At 34.9% G+C, this 26,482-nt stretch overlaps 2 protein-coding genes across 3 annotated transcripts; both read right to left on the bottom strand.

The window, feature by feature from the left end:
• Nucleotides 1–1,188: 1,188 nt before the first annotated feature.
• On the bottom strand, nt 1,189–4,584 carry LOC109184613. Of its 2 annotated transcripts, none has more exons than XM_019334634.1 (7): nt 4,343–4,584; nt 2,892–2,919; nt 2,668–2,753; nt 2,502–2,591; nt 2,253–2,380; nt 1,885–2,026; nt 1,189–1,416 (listed from the first exon to the last, which is right to left on the bottom strand). In XM_019334634.1, exons 4-7 carry the CDS (start codon nt 2,570–2,572, stop codon nt 1,383–1,385), a joined length of 375 nt encoding a protein of 124 aa, XP_019190179.1. In that variant the 5' UTR covers nt 2,573–2,591; nt 2,668–2,753; nt 2,892–2,919; nt 4,343–4,584; the 3' UTR covers nt 1,189–1,382. The 2 variants fall into 2 exon arrangements, with proteins under 2 accessions (XP_019190179.1, XP_019190178.1); XM_019334633.1 differs by lacking the exon at nt 4,343–4,584 and adding an exon at nt 3,230–3,241.
• Nucleotides 4,585–13,264: 8,680 nt separating this feature from the next.
• LOC109184596 (probable leucine-rich repeat receptor-like serine/threonine-protein kinase At3g14840) lies at nt 13,265–21,184 on the bottom strand. The gene is made up of 24 exons (XM_019334614.1): nt 20,937–21,184; nt 20,668–20,848; nt 19,539–19,610; nt 19,383–19,451; nt 19,227–19,298; nt 19,048–19,119; nt 18,877–18,948; nt 18,700–18,768; nt 18,561–18,632; nt 18,357–18,431; nt 18,193–18,261; nt 18,037–18,105; nt 17,846–17,911; nt 16,322–16,390; nt 16,200–16,235; nt 16,066–16,091; nt 15,603–15,979; nt 15,322–15,517; nt 15,057–15,191; nt 14,832–14,950; nt 14,496–14,706; nt 14,069–14,306; nt 13,630–13,780; nt 13,265–13,501 (listed from the first exon to the last, which is right to left on the bottom strand). Exons 1-24 carry the CDS (start codon nt 21,034–21,036, stop codon nt 13,265–13,267), a joined length of 2,853 nt encoding a protein of 950 aa, XP_019190159.1. The 5' UTR covers nt 21,037–21,184.
• Nucleotides 21,185–26,482: the final 5,298 nt, after the last annotated feature.

The following is a 26,482-nucleotide window of genomic DNA, read 5'->3' as shown; positions in this document are numbered from 1 at the left end:
ACATAGCTGGCCTCTAGGCGTGGAGTGGCTATTGATCTAGTGGGTAGCTTCCTCCGAATCGCATTGAATAATCATCCTTTTCACCTCTTTGCTCCATGCCTAGTGGAGACCGCTGAGGATAACCTTGATTTCTGCTTCGGTAGCGTGGTTAGCATGAGTTGAGAGCATAAAACCACCAACCCAGTCTCCCTTACGATCACGTAGCCCCTCCCCTAGGGATGGCACTTCTACACGCACCCAATGGGTTCCCCGCATCCTCGTCCCTACGGATTTTAAAGTAATTGGTGCGGGTATGGGGAGAATTGTGTATACCCGCGCGGGTATGGGGGCAGGTGTAGGGGGAGGTATCCCCGCCCTGTGATAAAGCTTAATGTTAGTGTTGGTTGGTTACTATTATTTAGTTTCTTATTTGAACTATTCTCTGTGGTTGTTACTGTAACTATAGGGTTACCTTTCATCTCTGTATAATTCTTTGTATAAAAGCCTATGCATGACATCAATAAGATATTGAGTTTCCTTCCCTAAATACTTTACATGGTATCAAGAGCCACTCATACTCAAATGAGAACTTATTTTTTTTTTTCTCAGCCTTCTTGATATGTCAATCACAGCCCAGACAACTGTTATCTAGCTAAATGCGCCTACGAACTTCCCTATTAAACTAACACCCTCCAATTTTCCTGTATGGAGAAGACAGATTCAATCGTATCTCATTGGATTAGACCTTGTCGGATACATTGATGGTACCATACAAGCACCTGCACAGTTTACTGATGCAGCGCGAACCTCAACTCACTAGTACAGATATGCAAATCCGCTACCCTTGTAAAGGGTTATCCGCTACCCTTGTACAAGGGTAGCGGATTTGAGGGACACTGAAAGCCTTGAGTTTTCTGCTACCCTTTCACAAGGGTAGCGGAAAGTTGAATATCCGCTACCCTTCTATATATAGAAGGGTAGCGAATTTTCTTATTTTATTATTATTTTATTTAAGCATTCGCTGCGCTTTTTACAAAAGAAGGGTAGCGGATTGTTTTTTTTTTTAATTCATTATTATTTTTTATTCTTAAATGCCCCAATTTTTATAAAAATCCTATTTTCATGCACTACATATCAAGATAATACTAACCATCAACACTATTATCAGCAAACTATCAAAAACAGTATTATCAACACTCAACCAAATACTATCAATACAATACTTTATATCAATCCAATATAACATATAATCTAAAACAAAAATTACACATACTCTTCCAAAAAATATTTTGCTCATAAGTCTCGAATCCCATCTATTTCATTGGTAGAGTACGAATTTCCTTCAAATACCTACAAAATAATTTAATTAATCAAATTACTAAATATGATCCTTATTGGCCTGATTATGTCTGATTGAGGAAGTTGATCCTTACTGGCCTGCAAATGAGAAACAATGCAATTGTGATAGAATTTAGTGTTGAGTAACAAGGGGAGAAAGGCACCAAACAAGAAATATAATCTAAATTTTGAATTAAAGATCAGTTGATGAGTGATGGGGAACCAGTTCAATTCATTTGCCACCTTAAATAATTATCGATCAGTACAAGGTAGCAACACCATTTCATTTCATTTGGCATGCAAATATAAAGTCATCTTCTCCAAACTCTTCTATATATATGTGATTCATCATCATCATATTCAGACCCCTAGATTTTGATTTATAAAAAACTAATGCAAAGTGTATACATGGTATTTATACAGAGTACCAGATTTTAGTAAAAATGAATGAATTAAAACACATTATGCTCAATATGTTGAAATAGAAACAAGCACCAACCTTAGAGGAAACAGTAGGAAGCATAGAATAGCATTTCTGCAAAAAGAACTACACATTATGGTACTTACCCTTTCAAGCCGATGCAGAAGTGCAGTTTTAAATTGGCGTACACCACGTCCACTTGAGTTGATTTAAGAAGGATGCATCTGAGAGTTGATTTGTTAAAGCCAATAGCTTTCTCCTCATTAACACATGCTGTTGATTTGTTACCTGTCAAAAGTTTTTGGGTGTCAAACAGTACATTGATTACTTAATATGAAAGATGCACACTGTGCAACTCAAGAAATTAAAAAATATAGGGGGCAGATGAGCATAAAAACTGGATAAAGAATAACATAGAGATCCAATTTAGAAATAGTATGCTTGTGGCAAATCATACAAACAGCATTGAGGAATAACTCAAAGACAAATAAAGAAAGGGATTAATGAAACTGACCTTGTATGGTGATTGCTTCTTCAATCTGTATAATCTCAGATTCTATAGTGTGCAACCGTTCCAAGATCTCCGGAGTGCTCACAAAGCGATCAAATCTATTGAGCAGAAAAACCTGTTGCTGTATAATTCTGTTACGAAACACAAGTTCAGTGAGTTCATAGGATAACATTGATGCAGAAAAACTAGTATCTATATGCTACAGGAACCACAATACCGAAAGGCAACTTAAATGATGAGAGAAATAAAAACCTTGATGATCTGCAGAGTGAGAAATGCAACCCAAACAAAGCAAAGAAGTCCAAATTCGGTCCAACAAACATTTTCTATTATAGAGACCTCCTACAATGGCAAAATATATTAGAGTTGAAAAAAAAAAAACAAATGAGGCAGGATTATAACATTGCAGATAAAACACCTTATTTTCAGAAGCCTTGGTGTCATTTTGAGTTGCATTGCTGGGGCCACTAGGAAGAAGCTTGTAATCTCCTTGAGCACCACTCCCTGACAGATTACAACTTGAACGCGTTATAATCGATTTTTATTTCTTTGCTTTTATGTGTCTGTACAGGCACAGAAATGTTTGATCTTGAGGGAAAAATGAGTTGCACTGAAAATGATACATAAAGCTAGGTAAAGTACCATTTGCTGCTAAGCGTTGGGAAACCTCCTGAATCCAAAAAAAAAGGGATAATCAGAAAACAGAATGTAATAAAAGAAAGCAATGAAGACCAATTTTATTGAACATACTGAATACACCCTAATGCAACATAGATTTTACCACCTAAGCATAGCAGCATAATATGAAGCGGTAGGATCAAGAATGTGAAATCCTTGTAAATAAAGCCAGAAGTCACTTAACTTAATCTTAGACCCAATCTAGCTGGAGTCCACTATACGGGTTCTATTTATCCATTTATCGATTTTTAACAATAACTCGATCAGTCAAAATATATGTTAAGTAATGGATACATGTTAACCTTTTTCAAAATAGTTGGCAACGTAGTATTGAAATTTGTACTCTCTAATATTCTAGACTAGTACAGTGTAGACCATATGCTCTATTGCTCTGTGGCTACCTTTAGTTTCCCTAAACTTCTTGTGTTTGATACTCAACCACAACAATGAAGAAAAGTTTAAACAACACAAATTGTTGCAACACCCCACATGCTACAGATTACTTTTGACTATATCATACTTTACTCAAAATGTATGTAACCTAAACTGATCTATATCATACAACAACCATACTTTATTAACATCTCACTCTTTTCTTAATCACCACAAATCTCAAACAGGATCACCAATTATTAATTCATACATTCCTACAACCCTTTCCAGTGGCTTCTAATTCAACACTATCAAATTAGACCTCCAATCCCTCACCTTCCCATTCATGCCTCCCCAAAAAAGAGAAGATGGTAGACATTCTTCATTTTCTTTCCTAAAACAAGAAACTGTTGCTTTTCATATCTTCAAGACAATTCACAATCTAGTTTTAGCCCTCCAAATTCCCAGTCACGGAAACAGATTTAGCAAATATTTCAAACAAAATCAATGGAAAATGAGATGCCAAGCAAACTGACAAAGAAAATGGGAATTGAAACTTATATAAGCTTGCTTTCTTGGCAATTAATTGCTGCAACATCATCACATACTCAACTTTCTCAATTCATTGATGACCATTGACCACCAGAAGCAAAAACCCAGAGCCTAGAAAAGACAAGAGGTATGGAGTAGCAGATATGGTGTTCCAAAAGAAGGCATATGGAGATGGCATCTTAGTAAAGGATACGGAGTGTAGCAACTTTTACTGGAAAATATGCAGTGATATATAAAAGGATGCAGAAACCCAAAACCAAATAAAAAAATATCTGCATATGCAATTTAGTACTACCTGAGATGATGAATTGATTAAACTGAAATGATAGTGTATCTAAGTGCATGCTATTCACAATTGATATTATTGCATATATTCACAATCGAAACTTGGGTTTTTTTAATTTGTTCTGTAAATGCCATTGTTGCTGGATGTGTTAAGGGTTTTAGCCGAATAACAACAATAAACAAATTAACCAAAAAATTAACCTTACCTGATGGACGAAGCAGCGGCTGGAGCGGTGGATCGAAGCAGCGGCGGCGGATCGAAGCAGCGGCGGCGACACTGTGGTGGTGGAGACGGCGGATGAGGGCGTGGGGCGGTGACGGTGATCGAGGCCGTGTCCTCGCTGGAGATGCAGTGAGGTGATCGAGTTAGTCAAGGCCGGCCGTGAGGTGAGGGTGTGAGATTTGCAGAAGCCTTGGTTGTGAGATGTGAGCGGTGAGAGGATGGAGAACCCGTTCAATCTGTACGAGGGTTAGGTTTTTTTAATTTATTTTTTTTTTTAATATCGTTTCCGCTGACCTTTGCTACGCGAAAGGGCAGCGGGAACTCTTTCCGCCTTCTTTTTTTTTTTAAACCGCTACCCTTCTTTTAGAAAGGGTAGCGGTTTCTTATTCATTTAATTACAGTTATGCCACCGCTCCTTTTTTTTAAATAATACACTACCCTTGTTTAAAGAAGGGTAGCTTAAAGTAGAATTTCTTTGGTCTATTTTGTACTAGTGACTAATCCCTGTTATACCATTTGGTATAGGCAAGATCAAGTTATCGTTAGTGCCATTCTCGGTAGTTGCTCCGACACAATTCAACCATTGATATCCTCTACTGCAACAACCCGTGAGGCCTGGGAACGCTTGACCACTAGTTATGCTAGTTCATCTAGTTCCCGTATTGTATCCCTTAAAGCAAAATTAGCCAAAAATCCGCTAGGTGGGCGTCCTGTTATTGAGTATATGCAGGAAATGCGTTCAATTGCAGATGCACTTGCGTTAGCACAGAGCCGTATTGGAGAAGAAGATTTGGTGGTACATATCATGACACAACTAGGAGAAGAATATGATTCATTGGTGTCCGCTCTCCGTGTACGACCGGAGCCTATTTCCTTTGCTGAACTTTCTGATGTTCTAACCGATCATGAACCACAAAGAAAATGTTGAAGATAGACAGACGATGCTTGCTACTGCTAATGTCACTCAAAAACAAAACCGGAGAACTCAACCCAGTAGGTCCAACTTCAATTTAAACAAAGTTGCCGGCAACCAACAAAATGATATGAGTTCTGCTCTATTTCGCCAGTCATGGCAGCATCAGAATTCTTATCGACCTGGATGGAGAAATGTTGTTTGTCGCTTTTGCACCTTGGTCGGGCATGAAACACGAGAGTGCCAGAAGTTGATGCGTTTTTTAAGGGATAATAATGTTTCAACTGATACTCGATCCGCTCACAATCCAGTGATAAACACTACTATGACATCGACGACGACACAACAACCATGGTTGTTTGATTCTGGAGCATCCCACCATGCAACTTCCAACCCTGCAACATTGAGACAGTTTACAGAATATGGTGGCCCAGATGAAATTCGATCACCTAGGAGATGGTAAAAGTCTTGAAATAACACACACTGGACACACTATCCTACCCACATCACACTGCTCTCTCACTCTTTCTAATGTTCTTTGCGTTCCTAAACTACAGAAGAATTTAATTTCCATATCCAAGCTATGCAAAACTAATAATGTCTCTGTTGAATTTTTTTCTTCTTATTTTCTTGTGAAGGATCAGTTAATGGGGGAGCCTCTAATGATGGGGAAGAACGTACATGACGTGTATTGTGCTCCATTGAGTTGTCCTCCGCAAGTTAACACTGCAGTTAAAACAATAGTTGCTAATTGGCACAATGTCTTAGGTCATCCGTCAAATAAGGTTCTTGCCAATGTCTTGAAAAATAATAATGTTACTTTGGATTCAGTCAGTAGCTTTCACTGTCCCTCATGTTCGCTTCATAAAAGTCATAAGTTGCCATTTTCTGAAAATTCCTTGGTCAGCACTAAACCTCTGGAATTGGTCTATACTGATGTTTGGAGTTCTACACAAAGATCTGTTGAGGGTACTTTAACTATGTTATCTTTGTGGATTATTATAGAAAGTATATATGGCTATATCCACTAAAAAATAAATCTGATGTATACATTGTCTTTTCCCAGTTCAAGAAATTAGTCGAAAAATGTTTAGATCACAAAATTATCTCTATGTTCTCAGATAATGGGGGAGAGTTTCAAAAACTATTTCCATTAATCAATGCATGTGGAATATCCCATCTCACCAGTCCCCCTCATACACCTGAACATAATGGGACTGTAGAACGACGACACAGTCATATAGTAGAAGTTGGTTTGCCGTTACTTCACTTTGCATCGATGTCAATAAGTTATTGGTCGTATGCATTCCAAACAGCAGTCTACTTGATAAATCGTTTGCCTACTCCTATCTTACATAATAAAACACCCTTCCAAGTTCCGTTCAACACCACACCAAATTATGAAAAACTAAAACCATTTGGGTGTTTGTGTTATCCGTGGTTACGTCCCTACACAAAAACAAACGTTCACCCTCGCTCAAAATCTTGTGTGTTTTTGGGGTATTCTACTTCTCAATCAGCATACAAGTGTCTTGATCCTAGTACTGCTCGGGTTTATCTCTCTCGTCATGTTCAGTTTATAGATGATGTGTTTCCTTTTCATGCATTAACATCGTCATGTCACAGTTCTTCCCCTGCAGGTCCTTATGAGAGCTCCAATGGTGTATTAAATCCACATGTGCTTGCAAATACCACTCCATTTAATACCCCGATTCCTGTAGCGCATATGCCACTATTACAGCCCAACACACCTACACCCTCTCAAACTAGTAGTCCCATTCATCTTCCCAGCCATAGTCCCCAACATTCACCTGTGCTACCTACCATGCTAGATGCTATCTCTGGTGAGTCTGAGTCATCTACAGATTTACAAATACCTCAGGCTAACAACCCACCTCCACGTCGCTCAACCCGTACCCGTCGTCCCAATCCCAAATACGTCAATGACAAATTTGTGAATGTTACCACTGCTCATCCAATATCAACCACTCTTGAGTCGTCGTCTGTTGCTCAAACAAAATCAGACCCACTCTGGCATCAAGCCATAGATGATGAATATCATTCACTTATAAAAAATGACACATGGGAGCTGGTTCCAAGACCTGATAAAAAACGATTGGTTGTAAATGGGTGTTCCGAGTTAAACATAAACCTGATGGCTCGGTTGACCGTTATAAGGCGCGCCTGGTGGCAAAGGGTTATTTGCAGGAACATGGACGAGATTATTTCGATACGTTTAGTCCTGTGAAAAAACCAGCAACCATTCACATTATCCTTTCATTAGCCTTGTGCCATAATTGGCCTTTGAGACAATTGGATGTGAATAATGCATTTTTGCATGGGACTATGCATGAACAAGTCTACATGGTCCAGCCTCCTGGGTATTCCGATCCGCAGTGACCCACGCATATATGTCGTTTGAAGAAGGCTTTATACGGACTCAAACAAGCACCCCGGGCATGGTACCTGGAGTTGTCTGGTTTTTTGATAGAATTTGGTTTTAGAAAGTCTCAAGCAGATTACTCTTTATTTATCTATCATACTAACGGTGTGTTGGCTTATTTTATAGTTTATGTGGATGACGTGGTTTTAACAGGAAACAACACAAGATTTTTGGATTATTTTGTTGCACGATTGGGGCACAGGTTCTCTATTAAAGATTTGGGAATGCTCCATCATTTTCTTGGTGTTGAAGCAGTCTCTACTTCATCTGGTATATTTTTATCCCAAGCGCAGTATATTGCAGACATTCTATGACAAACAAAAATGGGTGATGCAAAACCAGTTCACACGCCCGCAGGTCCAAAACCAGACCTCCATGAAGATGCTAATTCATCACCAAGTGATTCTATGGTCTATCGGCGTATGGTCGATTTGTTACAGTATTTAGCAATAACACGGTCGGACTTGAGTTTTACAGTAAATCGCTTGGCACAGTTTATGCATTCTCCAACGGAGAGTTAATGGCAGGCCGTGAAGCGTGTCTTAAAGTATCTCAAGGGCACTATGTTTCACGAGCTATTTTTGCGGAGAGGGACTCCCTTGGTTTTAACAGCTTACTCTGATTCTGACTGGGGCGGTGTTCATGACGGCGGGAAGTCTACTACTGGCTATGTCATTTACTTGGGCTGCAATATTATCTCATGGAGGTCGGTGCATCAAAAATCCGTTGCTCGGTCCTCCATCGAAGCTGAATACAGGGCATTGGCGAATACCGCAGCTTAGGTAATTTGGATTCAAAATTTGTTGGTGGATTTGGGAGTGAAGCTGGTGCGACCTCCTGTGTTGTTTTGTGATAACATGGGTGTGACATATGTCTATAAAAACCCGGTCTATCATTCTCGTATGAAACATTCGGCATTGGATTATTTTTTTGTTTGTGATTATGTTGCCGGCGGAACTTGTTCAACATATTCGAACGAAGGATCAAATTGCCGATGTGTTAACAAAGCCTCTGGGCAGAACTTTATTTCAATCCTTTCGGTCCAAGCTTGGAGTCTCCGATGGGTCCTCCATCTTGCGGGGGCGTGATAAAGCTTAATGTATCTTGCGGGGGCGTGATAAAGCTTAATGTTAGTGTTGGTTGGTTACTATTATTTAGTTTCTTATTTGAACTATTCTATGTGGTTGTTACTGTAACTACAGGGTTACCTTTCATCTCTGTATAATTCTTTGTATAAAAGCCTATGCATGACATCAATAAGATATTGAGTTTCCTTCCCTAAATACTTTACACCCTGCACCCGCACCCGCACTTATATATATTATTATTAGTATTCATTTATTATATAAGTTTTTGTATATTTTATAATTAAAAATGCATAATGAATTAAACTTCTTAGTTTTTTGTTTATGAAATTTGAATAGGAACAACACAAATAACATAATGAGTAAATAAATAATACAATTTATACTACCAACACAATTTTAGTTACAATTAAGGACTAACTTCATTGGCTCTTATTAAATTTTAGAGTTACGTTCAAACTTATAAAAAAGTCCATGTGATAACTAGAATTGTAGTACAAAACTTTTATTAGATTTAAGTGTAATATTAATAATTAGAGTTGCGGGTCGAGTATTACCCGCACCCGCAAAATCCCCGCGGGGCTGGTATGGGGTAGGAACTTCAGGAAAAATGACTGAAATGTGAATTTAAGGACATGTAATTCTCAAATTGTGACAATGCTGGCTGGTGGACTAATTTATGAAAAGGACGCTTGGGACATGCGTTTGAGGCATGTCCCAAACGTCCTTGATTATTTTTTTTTTAATTGCTTCCTTAGATGCAAGTACGACTTGTGTCTGAGGTATTGTATATGTCAGACACATTTCGTAAATGCGTCTGACGTATGCTTCTAGTATACACTAAAACACATCTAAGAGATGTGTTTGACGGATTATACGTCCAACGCATTTCGTACATGCGTTTTAGTCACCGGTTAGTTGCTGAAATCTGGCGTCAGGGCAGACGTGTGTGGGAAATGCGTTCCAAACGTGTGTCCCTGAAACGCATGTCCTACTTGCGTTCAGCATGACGAACGGTAATAAACACATATTAATTTTCCAAAGATTGTCTAAGTAATAAAGCTAGCCTGTCTGGTAGACTTGATGATTGATAAGAGTCTAAAAGTTTATAATTTCACCTTGCATTTAAGCTTATTTTCATTGTTATTTGTTATAAATTTGCCCAAAGTTTCCTCATTTGATTCATTTGTGTGTTTATGAGTAATTCTTGATGATTTAGATGAATTGAGTGATTTTTGAGGCATTTCGGTTGCATGTAGAGTCAATGGGAGCCAATTAGAAGTTATGAAGATGGGGGCAATACCTTTTAGAGAGCCAAATTATGGTGTGTTTATTGCTCTTGGTCATTTGGACAAACAAAGACAAAAGTGGAGCAAAAGAGCAAGAAGTTGAAATTTCCGCACAAATCGTCCACTTCTCTGTTTTTTGATCATATCTCTGTGTAGGATTGTCCAAATTAAGTGATTTTTATGTTATTGAAAATATAACTTGAAGTTCTTCAACTTTGATGAAGACCACAAATGCTAGTTCAAAGGTTTTGAGGGTGAAAACTTGCCTAGAAGACAAACTCAGTGCATAGGCAGTGCACATTGCATGTGGCCACGGCCGTGGCCACTGGGCAGTGTGCCCTGCATTTCTGGCCACGGGTGAAGCCGCACCCGTGGCCAGCGTCTGCAACACTTGATAGCGCGATTTTACCCTTTTAAAAGGGGATTTTCCACCCAAAAAACAACATCTTTCATCTCTCTTTCATTCCTTAGTTAGGTTTAGCTCTAGTATAGCTTAGATTAGTGTAGATTTCTTGTTCCTTTCCATTTCCAAGCTCAAGAACACATTGCAATCTTGGATTTCATGGCTTCAATAGAGAAGTTTTCTATTTATCTCTTCTATTTACTTTTCATCTATGTTTTCAATTACTCTTTTAATATTGTGTATCTATTATTATATTATGAGTAGCTAAGTGTTTTGGGACTAGGATTTGGTTTGGTTTCTTGCTATTGATGTCTATTTGAGTTGTATTGCATAAGGGGGATTATTTGGGTGATCTAGGGTTGTTGTGTGAATTGGGTTTGTTGAGAAATTTGTGTATGATTGTTGGATCCCAATTGTATGCTTGATTTGGAGTGTGTTTGTTGGTACGAGAGTAGAGCTTGTACACTAGCCACAAATTCACACACTTAATGCCCAATACGAGAGTATTTCGGGTGTTAAGGAGATTTTTTGCCTTGTGTTCTTGTGTGGGCATCCTTGGGTTGAATTACCACGAGAGTGGAGTTTAATGTGAGGTTGCAAATCCAAATAGCTACGACAGTGGTATTTGGACATTTTTGTGCATCTCACTTACCCTATGCCTTGTTTAATTCCCTAATCTTAGTGTAATATTTGACATCTTAGCTTGAATCAACCAAATCTCGGTCCTTTGTTTTACTTGTCTTATTTGTTATTAGCTTTATCATATCAAACCATCTCCTTATCGATAGGTTTAGCTTCTAAAAGAATAATTTAAGCTTGTGCTTAGCTCCACTTTACATCATTTCCTAACATTACAAGAGCCATCTCCAGTGGAACGATATATAAACTCTATACTGTGATTTTGATACTTGATGGATGTGTGAAAAACGTCTTCATCAATGACAATGAAACTTGGGTTCACCTTGAAGATGCATGTTTGAATCCCACCTTAATGAATCAGCTTATTCCATGTGAGTCTGGTTTTTGTTTGGAAGTTAGACTATATAGAACATTTAGTTTAATAATTACTGCACATAATTGTAGACACAAATGTCTTAATAGCTCGCCTGACACTTTAACAAAAAGAAAGAACGCAAGAGAGACTTGCGTTCTACAGAAGACCGCAAGTCCCACTTGCGATTTGATGGTGGGGTGTCAGCGGACACGTGAGTGGGCAAACTTGACCACTGACACCCCACATGTTTTTTTGTAAACATCCCAAATACACGAACATAAAAAATAATAATAACCTATAGCTCAAGTAGACTGTTGGTTAGCTCAGCCGAGACATCACATCTCAGCTAACACTTTAACAAAAAGAAAGAACGCAAGAGGGACTTGCGTTCTACAGAAGACCGCAAGTCCCACTTGCGTTTTGATGGTGGGGTGTCAGCAGAACGTGAGTGGGAAAACTTGGTCACTGACACCCCACATGTTTTTTGTAAACATCCCAAATATACGAATGAAAAAAAAAAAAAAAACCTATAGCTCAAGTAGGCTGTTGGTTAGCTCAGCCGAGACATCACATCCCGGCTGACACTTTAACAAAAAAAAAAAAGAACGCAAGAGGGACTTCCATTCTACAGAAGACGGTGTCAGCCGCTCACATGGGTGGTCAGCTTGGTGCTGACAACTCATGTGGAGCACCAAGCTCATGTGGATTATTTCTTTGGATATAAATATTCTATTGCGTTTGCGGTTTTACATTCAAACATTACACTTTTTGCTTGACGGCATTGCTTATTTCTTTATTCTCTATGGAAAGTTTGTTTTCTTTTTTTTTTTTTTTTTCAACTTTCTCATGCGCAGTATTTTCCCAGTATTTCATGCCACATATTTTGGTGTGAATCCAAAGTTCAATGAATTTCAACTAAATTTCACGAATTTGCATTTCAATTTTGGGGTTCGTTCATTTGAGCCTCTCCTTTGAGGGTACGGCTAAAGGAAGTTGAATGTCTGATCCTACATACTTTCTATTTCGTTTGCTCGATAGATGCCTTCACACTTGATTTTTCGAAGCTTCTTCTTCAACCAGAACTTAGCAAGGAGAGGTTTAGTAATATCAGTTTCAACGCAAAGTCTAGCGAACTTACCTCGAGAGATAAGACTTGTAGCACTGTCAACACGAATCAGTTTTCCAATCTTGCCTCCAATCTTGAATATGAACGATGAATCATAGTATTCAAGAGGTAGCCCAGGGAACTGAACCCATCCACACGATCACCTTCTCCGTCTTGTCCTTCATTGGGTCAAAGTTTGGTGACCACTCCTTCACTATAAGGTAGTGCTTCATGATCATCCATGGACCTCCAAACTTAGCAAAATCATAATCTAACACTGACGCAAACTTGACTAAGAAGTAGTCATTCTCAAGAGCAATCAATTCCACTCGAGATTTAGGATGCCATATCATGTTCAAGCATCGAAGGATATACGCGTATTCCATTAAAATTTCTTTTAATTTGTGAACTAAACCCATGTCAACATTTTTGAACAGTGAATACATAATAATATTAATATTAAGAAATTTGGAAATAGTTACTAAAGATACTTTCAAAATATATAAAAACGAGAATATGCACATTCCCTTGGCAATTGGCTCACTGCCAAGGCTCTTAACTTTGGAAGGAAGAAAATTGAATGTTACAAGTATAATTTCTTGATGAATGTAGTTTTTAAAGATGCAAATTTTCATTGTTAATTTGCATACAAAGAAAAAAAAAAATGTATATTTTAAGAAGAATCACTTTCACAGTTGTTTTCATTTTGATCGGATTTATACTCAAGAATATCATCACTGCCTTCAAGCATGCTGACTACTTCAGACATGGATGGCCTAAGGACTGGAGAAGGATTAGTACAAAGCAAAGCCACTTCGATCATTTTGAGTGCTTGTTCTTTGTCAAAATCAGAACCCAATCTTGGATCTATTAGCTCCATTAGGTTTCCATTTTCTTGAAGAACAAGTGCCTGAAAGTTGTGCATAAATACATCAAAACACACCATAATATATATAAGAATATGCTACTTAGTTCAACATAATAAACATATATGTCTGGCATATATGAATTATCAGTTTGCTAGTACTGATATCTCACCCAATCAAGGAGGCAAACGTAATTCTCATCGGGATGAGACGTCATGTTGTTCTTCCCAGCAACAATTTCCAGTGCCACCACCCCGAAACTATAAACATCAGCTTTGAATGTTAAGTAGCCCCACATTGCATATTCAGGAGCTATGTATCCCCTGTAGACCAAAAATGGGAATAGCAACTGTTATTTTCATGAAAGACTCTAGGCAGAGGAGCGTCGAAAGAAGTCCGGAGATTCAAATTTTTTTTAGGAGTGATCAATTAAAATGCAAGTTTTATAATATTTCAAGATAAATATGTGCAGATCATAGGTAATCTAAAAGAAGATGACAATTTGCCTATTTATACCTGGTTGGCCATCTTATAATATGTTCTTCATCACTCTCACAACAACAATGAAAATTTTAAAAACAAAATGGATGAGAAATTGTTATAACACTTACCTTGTCCCCGCAACTCCTGTGTTGATGTGTGTATTTCTATCATCGTCAAGTTTAGCCAGACCAAAGTCAGAAATTTTTGGATTGAGTTCGTTGTCAAGAAGCACATTGGTGGCTTTAATGTCTCTATGAACAATTTTTATTGATGATCCTTCATGTAGAAAAGCTATACCTTTTGCAATACCAACACAGATTCTTTGTCTGGTAGTCCAATCTATTTTCAGTTGATACTCTTCTGGACCTGTAGTTATCCGCTATCTCAGAATACTTATGTTTATCTTGATAAAATTAACTAAATCCTCGCTATTTTGGTAGCATATGTTATGTATAGATAAAGAAATGTCTTTCTTTAGTTTATTGACTAATGTTTTTTTTTAAAAAAAAAAAAAAATTGTAACTGCAACCGAAATATTTAAGATTTCAAATTTACCAAAAAGAGCACGGGCAAGGCTGTTGTTTTCCAAGTACTCATACACGAGCAGCAATGGCTTTCTCTCGACACAACACCCATAAAGTTTCACAAGATTAGGGTGTTGGAGACAAGAGATCATGCCTATTTCATTCAAAAATTCGCGGTATCCTTGTTTTGATTTAGCTGAAAGTTGTTTCACAGCAATGATTGTACCATCCAATAATGTACCCTGGTTTATACACAAGGAAAAATCCAAGATCACTACATAAGTATTATATATACTATGTCCAAAAACAAGTTTCAAGTATTATTTAATAGATTGACAGATTATATGATATTCGCATCTCTCTATACCTTGTAGACGGGACCAAAACCACCTTCCCCAATCTTATTTGTGGCATCAAAGTTGTTTGTAGCGGCTTTAATTTGTCTAAAAGTAAACTTTCCAGTTTGTAGATCAATGCCTCGTAGTTCTGCACCAGGACAATTACTACTTTAAAGAAATTTGCCAGTGCACAAATTGTTTCCCATGCACAATTAGAAAGTATTTGAAAGTAATTAAATGCCTGCAAATATTACCGTTTTCTTGTGAGGTCTTGTTTCTAATATAGAACTTCCACCAAGCAAAGCAGAGAATTGTGAAAATAAGACACAAAGAAGAAGTTACTGCAACAACTATGATTAAAGTCTTTCTTTTCTTGGGAGGCTTGAAATCTGCAGGTTTGTAGAAAGGGCATGAGAGTGGGTTAGATATCTTTTCATTAGCTGCAACTAAATTAAAATATATATATATATACTCCAAAATAGTCCATTAACTATGCCATAATTCTACATTTAATATTACCAGATTCTACGGAAATGGCAGATATTAAAGGTCCATATATTCCTTTACGTGGGGCTGCTGATGTTCCTTTCCCCACATACTCAAAGCGCAACTCTAGAGTTTTATTGCTGACAACTGCTTGAAATTGTTTTACCAACACTTTGTCAACTCCTTGTGCTTCAGTTTCGATATCAAAATCCTTTAACTTCCTTTCACCCTATAACCAATAAATCCACTATCGTTAAATGCCCATTACTTAACCATTGAAGTCATCACTTTAAACTGTAAAATTTTTGGTAGACCTGTATATAAACATCAAATATGCGTTTTCCAAGGCTTTGGAAAGATCTATTTTCTCTCAAAACTATTTCCGCAAAATGAAGTTTCACAGTATAGTTTCCATTTGCTAAACAGCGTCCGTAATACGTTAGAGATAAAGGAGACAACCGAGCCGTTTGGTAGATTTCAGAGTCTTTTCCCTTGATGACAGATGTATTTGTTGTTGTATAGTCAGGTAGTGTTAAATTTCTATCCCAAAAGTAACCTGTATTACTGGTTACCCAGTTCTCTCGATTGGAAACAAATTTCGCAGGGCCAGAAGAATCTTGATCTGCATCATATGTAGTGTCACCAATCAAAACATTGCCTCCACCACAATTGATGTGAAATGAATACCAATCTGCAGAAAAAATGAAATATGAGAAGTTCAGCTAAACTAAGCAAAAGATACAAGATGCAAGTAGTATTGTGATATGATGTGCTTACCTTTTGTGCATTGCTTTAGACACCTTCTATACAAAGCCAAAAAGGGAGATTTAGTTAGAAATCTTTGGAGAATATATAAGTTACAATAAGAGTGACACAATATTCATGGATTGTTAGAGGATATTAAAACTTACGAATTTTGTCCTCCATTATAGCTTTTGAACAAGTTTCTGATAGAAAAATGAGAAAGCTAAAATTATCCATATTTGAAGGAACACATCAAAGAGTATATGCATATGAGGGGACAGAATCTTACAGGGTTTCTCGAGTGCAAATCGGTAACACAGAGCTCTCCTCAAAATTATTGTAAGAAAGATCTATATAACTGCACACCATCTTTTACAAATTAATGTTTTTTATGACAAGAGTAGTTGAGAAGAGCTCATGTATAAATGTATAATACAACACTTGGATAAAACTCTGTTACGAAAGTGAGGAGAGAGAATTTTTAATGTGCTGTTGTATATTGTCTCAACCTGTCATCTAGAAAAGAGAATACAAAGCCCTATAAATAGGTACTAGAAGACTACGAATAGGAAACAAGTTTTCATATGTCCTACCTATCTAATAATGCCCAACTTGTTACGCAAATGAGTGATAACCAAAATAACTAAATAACAAATAACTCAAGTCCCTTTAGGACACTCCTTTGAAACGAAAGCTTTGAACGCCACCAATCCCACGAACAACGGGTGAGCACAAGTGGATCGAACAAGCTTGAGATTGGATACTCATACTCCCCCTTCAACGAAAGCTTTGAACACCACCAATACCACAACTCCGGGTGAACACAAAGTGGATTGAACAAGCTTGGACACACAAGGTAAAGAAGACAAACTCCAAACCGAAAGACAAATTCTTTACCAACGAAAGGGAAGCATTGTTACTAACAAAAGGGAAACAGGCTCCAAACAACAAGCATCAAAAAGGAGAGACAACACCAAAACGAAGGAAAGAGAGCACCGAAACAAAGGATACATCACCAAAACGAGATAGGACCAAAACAAGACAACACTAAAACACGAAACGAGACAGCACTAAAACACGAAACGAGACATCACTAAAACACAAAACGGACTCTATCCTTCTAGAGGTCAGTAGAGACCCCAGACGCAAGCCCCTCACCAATAACCCACTCCGTCACAAGAGCCCAAGGCAACAGCAGCCTCAGACATACCCACCAACACAGTTCACAAAACACACCAAAAAAGGGAGCTTGAAGGGGTACGAATCAACCTGTCCGGAAAGCAAAAATCACGGAAGCCAAATGGTCCAAACTAAATCCAGAACCGAAAAGAGGGGACCTAGGCGACCTAGAAACAAGCGACAAAAAAATTTTCCGGTGGCCAGAAAGCGCTCACGTGCTGGCGCGTAGGGCGAGTGGCAGAGGGTTGCAGCGGCGCGTGAGCCTCACGCGCTGCCCAGAACGGCGCCAAAATTTGCAGGCACGGTGGCCGGTCGCCGACGACCCTTCCTAGATGGGTGGTGATGGCAGCGGAGTGAAAAAAAAAAAAAATCCCTTTATCGTAAAGGCTCAAATACCATGTTATGAAAGTGAAGAGAGAGAATTTCTAATGTGCTATCGCACATTGTCTCAAACTGTCATCTAAAAAAGAAAATACAAAGCTCTATAAATAGGTACTAGAAGACTACGAATAGGAAACAAGTTTCCATATGTTCTACCTACCTAAAACCCTAAAGTTGCCTATATAGATTCTATATATCAAATATATATTCCATAACAGACTCATTATCTATAAATTGATAAGACTAAACTTACTATTTGGACTCCCGATTTAGAACCCATTGAGGTATTTGCCCATTCAGCGAGTTGTTCGTTAGAATCCTAAGAAAGCACAAAACTTAGTTTAGTATATCAAATATGAGAGCTGTTCGTAAGATCAAGATGCCCAAATCGAAAGGATGTTTCTTATGCTTTGTTGTTAATATCAAAATTGATTTGTTACTCACATGTACTGCAGTTTATCAAGACCTTGAAGAACATCAATCCCTCCTTCCAAATTATTAAAACTTAAATCTCTGCAAATTCAGTAAAGCAGAGAAGTATATCAACTTGAAGTTAACAGCAGAGAAGGATCAAAAGAAATTTGAAGTTGCAGATATTACAGTTGTTGCAAGATTGTCAAATGAGATATATCGGGTATCCTCCCAGAAAGATTACACCTCCTCAACATCCTGCACCCGAAATTATTATTTTTTGCATAAATACCCGTCATTAAGGAGTTATGAAACTTAAGTTTATATTTCTGGAAAGAAAACGCATTACTCACAACTTTTTCAATCCTGTCATGTAGTTTAATGTAGGAAATCTGGAGACACCACCTCCATTCAGTTCGCTTATTCTACTGCAGATTCATGATGTTGGCCATTACATATTTACATTTAGTTTGTTGATTTAAGTCTTAACCATAAAATTTTCTGCTATAACAAAAACATGAGTATTAGTTAAATCGTCAAAGGAAATATTTACTCACAGTTCTATCAAACTTGTCGATATTGAAAGATTTTCAGGTATGGGTCCTTCAAAACCACTTGCTTGAAGCTCTCTGCCAATAATGCTTGTCAATAAAATCAAGAAATTTCAATTTTGAAGTGTTAGATTTGAATGCTTACAGTTTTTGAAGGTTTTTCAAACTTTGAAAGCTAGGCAGTTTCCCCGTGAAATTATTACTACTGAGCTTACTGCATTGATTTCCCCAAGATGAGAGGACACATTAGAAGTAAGCAGCCTAAAGTGAGGAAGAAACAAGAGAAATTTGGCAGTGCATAAATTAGCAGAGATGCACTTACAGCACTGTCATATTAGTGAGAGCATTAAATTCTTTTGGCAATTCGCCTGTGAGATAATTAGCAGTAAGATAGCTACAGAAAGCGAAAATGAAGACAGCATCAAGCATATGAGAACAAAGAATAAAAGTTCAGCCTATACATATATTAAGTCGGTGATTAACAAAGGCTTACAGAGATTGTAAGTTGATAAGTTTCCCAAGCTCAGGTGGAATACTTCCATTGAACATATTATTCTCCAGGCTTCTGAAAATCCATTTGTCGATACAACAAAATACAGACAATTTCCTCAGAAAAAAGTTAAGCAAAGGTTTTAGTTGTGTAAGTAGAGTGAGAGGAGCAAGAGAACATACAAATATGTAAGAGTTGTTATATTTCCCAAGTATTTTGGAATTGGCCCAGACAATCGATTCACAGTTAGCGATCTGCAAATTTTTGCTTCTTTAGAATGGACAAGCAGATGCCATACACTTGTATAACTTTAGGTTATAATACACAACACAACTTACATAAGTTCCAGTTTCATAGAAGCCCATCCAGGGGGAATTGTACCACTTAAGTAGTTGCGAGTGAGATCACTGCACAAAGTAATACTAATAATCAAGCAAAGAATATCGACAAGAAGAGGTGATTAATGCATAAATGTAGAAAGTGTAGGTTGGTACATTATCTTGAGAAAGGGTAACTTCACCAAGGCAGGAGGAAGCACACCTTGCATATCTTGTCCTTTCAAATTTCTGCTTACACAACAGTAGAGACTATTAGAACCATGCGTGATGTTGCCCGTACGGGCAACTCAGTTGGTTCAGTAGATTGTGGGAAAGTACACCGGATGGAGCCTGGCAGAAACAAGGTGGGAGTTACACCCAGTGTGGTAAACTCTTTATGGGCACTAGGCACTGGTTCTCCCACTTAATGGGCCGCTAAATCACATTTACCTTCCACTATCTGTGGGCCCCTAGGGGCGAGGAAATTCTGCCTTTTGTGGGCAAGAACCATGTCTGATGTATCATCCCGGAACTTTTATTTCGTCATTCAGTGGTCTTGTTTGGTAACATAGTTAGCTTATCAGCCAATTTTGGCTTATTTGACCACTATTAGTTGTTGGCCTTGGTTAAATAATCAATATGAGTGTGATTAATTAGCTTTTTATAATAACTTATTGCTCCAAAATGCTAAAATTCAAAAAGTTGTCCAAAGTAACTTTTTTTGTCAGCTTTTTGAGAAGTCTTTTTGCATGTAATCAGCTATCCGTTAACAGGTAATTTACCAAACACTTTTCTACAATCAACTAGTCAAGCCTAACCAAATCAGCTACCAAACACCCTCACTATCAATTCTATCACTTTTAGACCTTCATCTTTTCGAAATCAATAAAATTCAATTCAAATTATCATTAAAGAGTTAATACCATTTGAGGTCCTCCAAGTATAGTGATTTTGCAACGTTTAGTCCTAAACTTTCAAATTGACCATCTGTGGTCATTCGACTTTCAAATTTAACCATTCATGGTCCAAGTTAACCACCCATGGTCCTTCAAGTTTCGAAATTTAACCAGTGCTGGTCCTCTTGAAAGGACCATGGTTGGTTAAAATTTAATAGTTGAAGGACCATGGGTGGTTAACTTGGACCACGAATGGCTAAATTTGAAAGTCGAAGGACCACAGATGGTCAGTTTGAAAGTTTAGGACTAAACGTGGCAAAACCACTATACTCGGAGGACCTCAAATGATATTAACCCTATCATTAAACTATCTAACTGTATTTAAAAAGTTTCAATGGAGGAAAGCTTACATGCTTTGCACATGGCAAATACCAGCAGGGAAGGTGCAATCACAAGTGAGATTATTAGTGTACAGAGGATTATCCCAATCTGTTGGTGTCAGCCAATTTGAGTTATTGGCATCGCAAGGATTTAGTCCAAAATCCCAATCCTTCTTACCCACCTGATCAGCTATTTCCTTAAGTGCATTCACTTCCATATACATTAATTCAACAAAAGCTAGCTGTTAATAGAAAATTCATAATAATGAAGAAAACACCAGAGAGCTGAGGGGGCTCACATTCATCTAGAGGAAGATGCCCACTCTGAGCTTCAAGGAATCTTGCATTGAAGGAGAGTAGTATAATTGGTATGAGGATTATGAACATGGGGGCTGACATGCTTGAACTCTGGGGAAGATCTGCTGCTATGAATGTGTCATTTAATACATTTATTGTGCATAATAAATAGAGATAGAATCATAGCAAGAAGAAAATAGGAGTCGGCAATGATGAGTCAGAGTTCTGGGCAAGTAGATACAAAATGTGATATGTATGGCTTTATTGTTAGTTTTAAAATGATTTTGTTTGAGCAAGTTGCATTTGTTGTTCGTTTACTAGTATAAAGAAAGACAACTTTTCTCTCTTTTTTATTTTTTATTTTTTTTTAAAGACTATAATTGATTGATGTGTAGAAAATGCTAATTAAATCGGAACTCACTGTTCGGTTTGAACAATTTTTACGGTGTCCGATCCAATACAAACTGAATCATAATTATCCTAATCGAACCCAATCTGCTGTCACGTTTATTGAGATGGGAAAAAGGCACTTTTCAATCCTGAATTATAGACTTATAGTATTTTAATCCCTTAGTTATTCATGTATTCGCATTTGTTCTTTCAATTATTTTTGAAGTAGCAGTTTTTCCCATTTTGATGTTAAATAGATATTTTTACTCTTAAAATAATTATTTCATTTACAAACGGTGTTTACAAATATGATCAATTCTGGTTTGCATTTATTATGATTGCAGTTTTGGTTTGAACCTCCGGCTCAAAATTTATTTATTTATTTATTTTTGTAAATTTTATTTTCTTTTTTTAAATAGTCTAAATCACTGTTTCAAAAATCGCCCTAGGCGTCCTTAGACCGTGGTGATTTTCTCACAAGGCGCCCGTCTAGGCACCTAACTGGGCCAAGTTAGCAACGAACTCGGTCAAGTTAACTCGTCCAATTCGACCGAGTTAACTCGGCTGACTCGGCCTTGTCAATTTATTTTTTTTTCATTATATATATATATATATATATATATATATATATATATATATATATATATATATATATATATATATATATATGACATACACCCACACGTGCATTTTTTTTTTTTTTAAGTTAGCCGCCTAGGCGCTAGACGCTACTCTACCGCCCGACTAACGCCTAGCGCCTACTGCAACCATGGTCTAAATTAAACAATTATTTTGTTTTTTCCTGTTCTGAATCATAACAAGAACTACCCCTACTATTTCAGTTCGGTGGCTATAGTGTCCGGTTTGGTTCAAATCAAACTATAGTCATTCCTACATATAAGCATAATTTGTTAGAGGAGAAAAATAAATGAAATAATCTATATATATATAAAAGTAAAATCCTCCTAGCCAAGTTTTCCCCCCAAAACTTAGAGGCATTTTTGTAATATCAAATATTTAGACAAATATGGCATTTTAATAATATTAAAGATTTTACCTTTCTTGAGATCTCTTACCATTTTATAATTTCAATACTAAACCCTTTTGATCTCATCCATTGTGTATAAATACACCTTATATGACCATACACAACCCCAACTAAGGTTAATTATTTTATTGATTTTTGCTAATCATCCTGTGATCTTCCACAGTTGAGGTTGATACGTGATTTGCACTGGTGAGGTTTTCATTATCTTAGTTTCTTTAATTTTTTCTTCTTTTTGGGTTTTGTTTTGTTTTTATTCTTTTGTATTTTCTGATTTTTAAACAACAAAAGTGGTTCGTAAGAAAAAATGTTGATATATTCTTTTCTTTTTTTGTCTATTTTTGTAGAGAAGATACGGATCTAGAAAGATTGATCGGGAAGCAATAGACTTCTAATCATCCTGTGATCTTTCACAGTTGAGGTTGATACGTGATTTGCACTGGTGAGGTTTTCATTATCTTAGTTTCTTTTATTTTTTCTTCTTTTTGGGTTTTGTTTTGTTTTTTTTTTTTTTTGTATTTTTTGATTTTTAAACAACAAAAGTGGTTCGTAAGAAAAAATGTTGATATATATTTTTTTTTTGGGTCTATTTTTGTGGAGAAGATACTATACGGATCTAGAAAGATTGACCGGGAAGCAATAGACTTCTAATCATCATGTGATCTTCCACAGTTGAGGTTGATACGTGATTTACATTGGTGAGGTTATCATCATCTTAGTTTCTTTTATTTTTTCTTCTTTTTGGGTTTTGTTTTGTTTTTATTTTTTTGTATTTTATGGTTTTTAAACAACAAAAGTGGTTCATAAGAAAAAATGTTGATATATATATATCTTTTTGTCTTTTTTTATTTTTATTTTTATTTATTTTTTTTTTTGTGGAGAAGATACAGATCTAGAAAGATTGATCGGGAAGCAAAACAGTTCCTTGCTCATCAAGATGATAAAGTTTTGTGATTGAGGGACGAATTATGTGTATATGTAAATATATATAGACTTATAGAGGGACCCATACTAAGAATACAATAAAACCAAAATGAAATTAAAAGCATTTTTTAGTTGTCAATATATCAAAGCATTGGACTTTGTTTCGATTCAATTTCTCCGTTTTTAAAGTGTACATTTTTTGTAATAAGAGAGTAGTTTGTCTTTCCCTTCAAGACGTTTTTATTGCCATTTAATTTTTTTTTTTTTTTAGGAAAAAAATGATTAAGTACTGTGGCTTTTTTTCAATAGAGTATTATTTTGATTTTATTCTTCATTTGACATTCCTTGATATAAAATCACTTTACTAATGTAAAATAATGTTATTGACTTACCATGTTTGCTTCGATATGCTAAGCCATTTAAAATTTAATACGGAGTAAAATTTATAATTGTAATACTTCCGTAATAATATTGAATAAATATTAATCATATGTTTAGATTTAATAATATATTATATTAAAAGAATTATTTATTAATTTAATATAGTGATGGTTAATACGGGTAAACCATATATAAGCAATATTTTACCTTAAGAATATTATACCTTAATTATAAAAATTCTACCTAATAATTTTAGTATTAAAAGTCATACAATAATTACCATAAACAATGTTTAATAATTGCCAAATTCTATTATGCAATAAAAATTACTATTATAAAATTTTTTGTAATATGGACACATTATTTTTAATTATTTCGATTTAATAATATTATATCTTATGTATAAAAATTCAAATAATACTTTTAGTACTATTGAATATTGATTGACTAACAATTATTTTAATTATTAAGGCAATTAATGGATATTTCGATTTAAAAAGTTTTCAAATATATGAATTATACATAGTAGCATTGAATCAATTAGTAAGACAATTATATTAGGTAATCTAATAAATAACTTACTTTTTAAATTATATCTCATATTTAATCTTTAATAATGAATATTTTCTTAAAGTATATACATAGACTATGGTTATCAATATAAAATTAAAAGTATATATATATATATATATATATATATATATATATATATATATATATATATATATATATATATATATATAATGGATAATATTATTAGTACAAAATAAGTTATACTTACCTTAATAATTAATTATTAAAATTATTACCTAATAATTATATATTGTTACCTTTTTCGGTGTAATTATTATGGTAATTTATATACATATATATTTTTATACTTAATGTATAATATATTGACATGAAAAAAATTATACTTATCTTAATATATAATTAATTTTTAATATAATTTCCTTATTTTTATTAAAGATAATTATTTTGATAAGGGAAAATGGCACTTTTTCCCCCTGTGTTATATGTTTATAGCACTTTTTCCCTCTGAGTTATTCATGCATTCACATTTGCCCTCTCAATTATTATAAAAGTGGCAGTTTTCCCCCTTTATAATATTAAATGGACATTTCTACCCTTAAAATAAATATTTTATTTATTTATCTTCTTCAACAAATTATTGCTTATACGTAGGGATGACCACGGTTCGGTTCGAACTGAACCGAACACTATAGCAATCAAATAAAAAAATTTCGGTTATAATTCATAACATAACCCAATATTTGGGTTTCCGTTTATTAAAATCATCAACTGGAAAAAAAAAATGGCTCTTGGACCGTGAATCGGAGATTCAAATCAGAACAACTACTAGCGATAGCTTAAAATTAGAATTATAATATTTGCAAATAGTGTATATTTTTTTTTCGCATTTATATTGACTCTCACATATAAGTATATATAATCGCGATTTGGTTTCTATTTTGAATCGTCGGTTCATGATTTCGGATCCAATTTGAACTGTTGGTTCAAACTTTATTTTAATTTTTTATTTATTTATTTTTAAAGTATTCAAAAAATTCAACAATTAATGCATTTTATTTTTTCAAATCATGGTTATAATTTGTTGGAGAAGAAAAATAAATGAAATATTTATTTTAAGGGTAAATATGTCCATTTAATATATCAGGGGGAAAAACTGCCACTTAAATAATTTAGGGGGAAAAAGTGCTATAAGTATATAACACAGGGGGAGAAAGTGCCATTTTCCCTTTTGATAATTTTTCTTTCATTATTTTGTGTGATTATTATGGTAATGTATTTAAATTTTGGAAGAGATTATTACAAATATTATAATTAATATAAGTAATATAATTAATGAAATTATTATGGTAATTGTCACAATATTTGGTAATTATAATTAATATAATTAAAGAAATTGAGAAATATAAGATTTCTTCCCTAGAAATATTTGTGACAATTTAGTTAAATTACAATTAATAAAATATGAAATATAATTAAAGAAATGAAATTATTAAATTAACAAAACATGAATATTTCTAATCATACATACACTTATGCACTATAATAATCATGCAAAATTTAAAATGCAACTTTTTAAATTTTTAAATGTAATTTTTTTAATTATAAATCTATCAATATAAATTATAATTAATGAAATTATATTATAGAATTTTCCTATTTTCATTTTAATAAATATTATGTGTATATAAAATGAATTATACAATCATATAAGAAAATGCGTCGGATTAGAGTTTAAATTTATTCATACAAATTTTAGAATTTACATTTTTTTTATAAAACTAATCAAATGTTAATGTTAATAATAATAATAAGAATTTTAAAATCAGAATTATAAATTAAGTATTAGGGTAATAAGTAATCTATATATATTATTATTATTATTATTATTATTATTATTATTATTATTATTATTATTATTATTATTATTATATACAAACAAAATCATCCCTTTTCAAAAAAAAAAAAACAACAAAATCATCCAATTTCATTTTCCCGCCCAAACTTTTGTAGTAAAGCTTATTTGGTAAGTAAATGTCTAATGGAAATTAAAAAAAAAATCTATTAATTGGTAATATTGCATAATTGGTAACATTATGATGGTATTATATTCTATAATATAATAATATAATTGATAATATTATTGTTCAAGTATAATAAAAATCCTATGTAATAATGTAATAATAAAAAAATAAAAATAAAATTAAAACAATAACAATAACAATAACAATAATAATAATAACAATAACAATAACAATAACAACAAATTTAATAATC

Source organism: Ipomoea nil, unplaced genomic scaffold (assembly GCF_001879475.1).
Source record: "Ipomoea nil cultivar Tokyo-kokei standard unplaced genomic scaffold, Asagao_1.1 scaffold1266, whole genome shotgun sequence".
NCBI lineage: Eukaryota > Viridiplantae > Streptophyta > Magnoliopsida > Solanales > Convolvulaceae > Ipomoea > Ipomoea nil.
The sequence above is the reverse complement of the archived record's forward strand: the minus strand, read 5'-3'. Positions and strand labels throughout refer to the sequence as shown.

Bases quoted from the DNA above. Each gene is read 5' to 3' on its own strand.
- LOC109184596 (XM_019334614.1), bottom strand. From the start codon at position 21,036: ATGTCAGCCCCCATGTTCATAATCCTCATACCAATTATACTACTCTCC. The intron at 16,391-17,845 runs GTAAGTTTAGTC...GATGGTGTGCAG, and splicing joins CTAAATCGGGAGTCCAAATA to TTATATAGATCTTTCTTACA. The intron at 13,502-13,629 runs GTGAGATATCAG...CACAACTTTCAG, and splicing joins ACGTTTGCCTCCTTGATTGG to GCACTTGTTCTTCAAGAAAA.
- LOC109184613 (XM_019334634.1), bottom strand. From the start codon at position 2,572: ATGTTTGTTGGACCGAATTTGGACTTCTTTGCTTTGTTTGGGTTGCAT. The intron at 2,381-2,501 runs GTTTTTATTTCT...GTTTCGTAACAG, and splicing joins TCACTCTGCAGATCATCAAG to AATTATACAGCAACAGGTTT. The intron at 2,027-2,252 runs GTCAGTTTCATT...AACTTTTGACAG, and splicing joins AGAAGCAATCACCATACAAG to GTAACAAATCAACAGCATGT.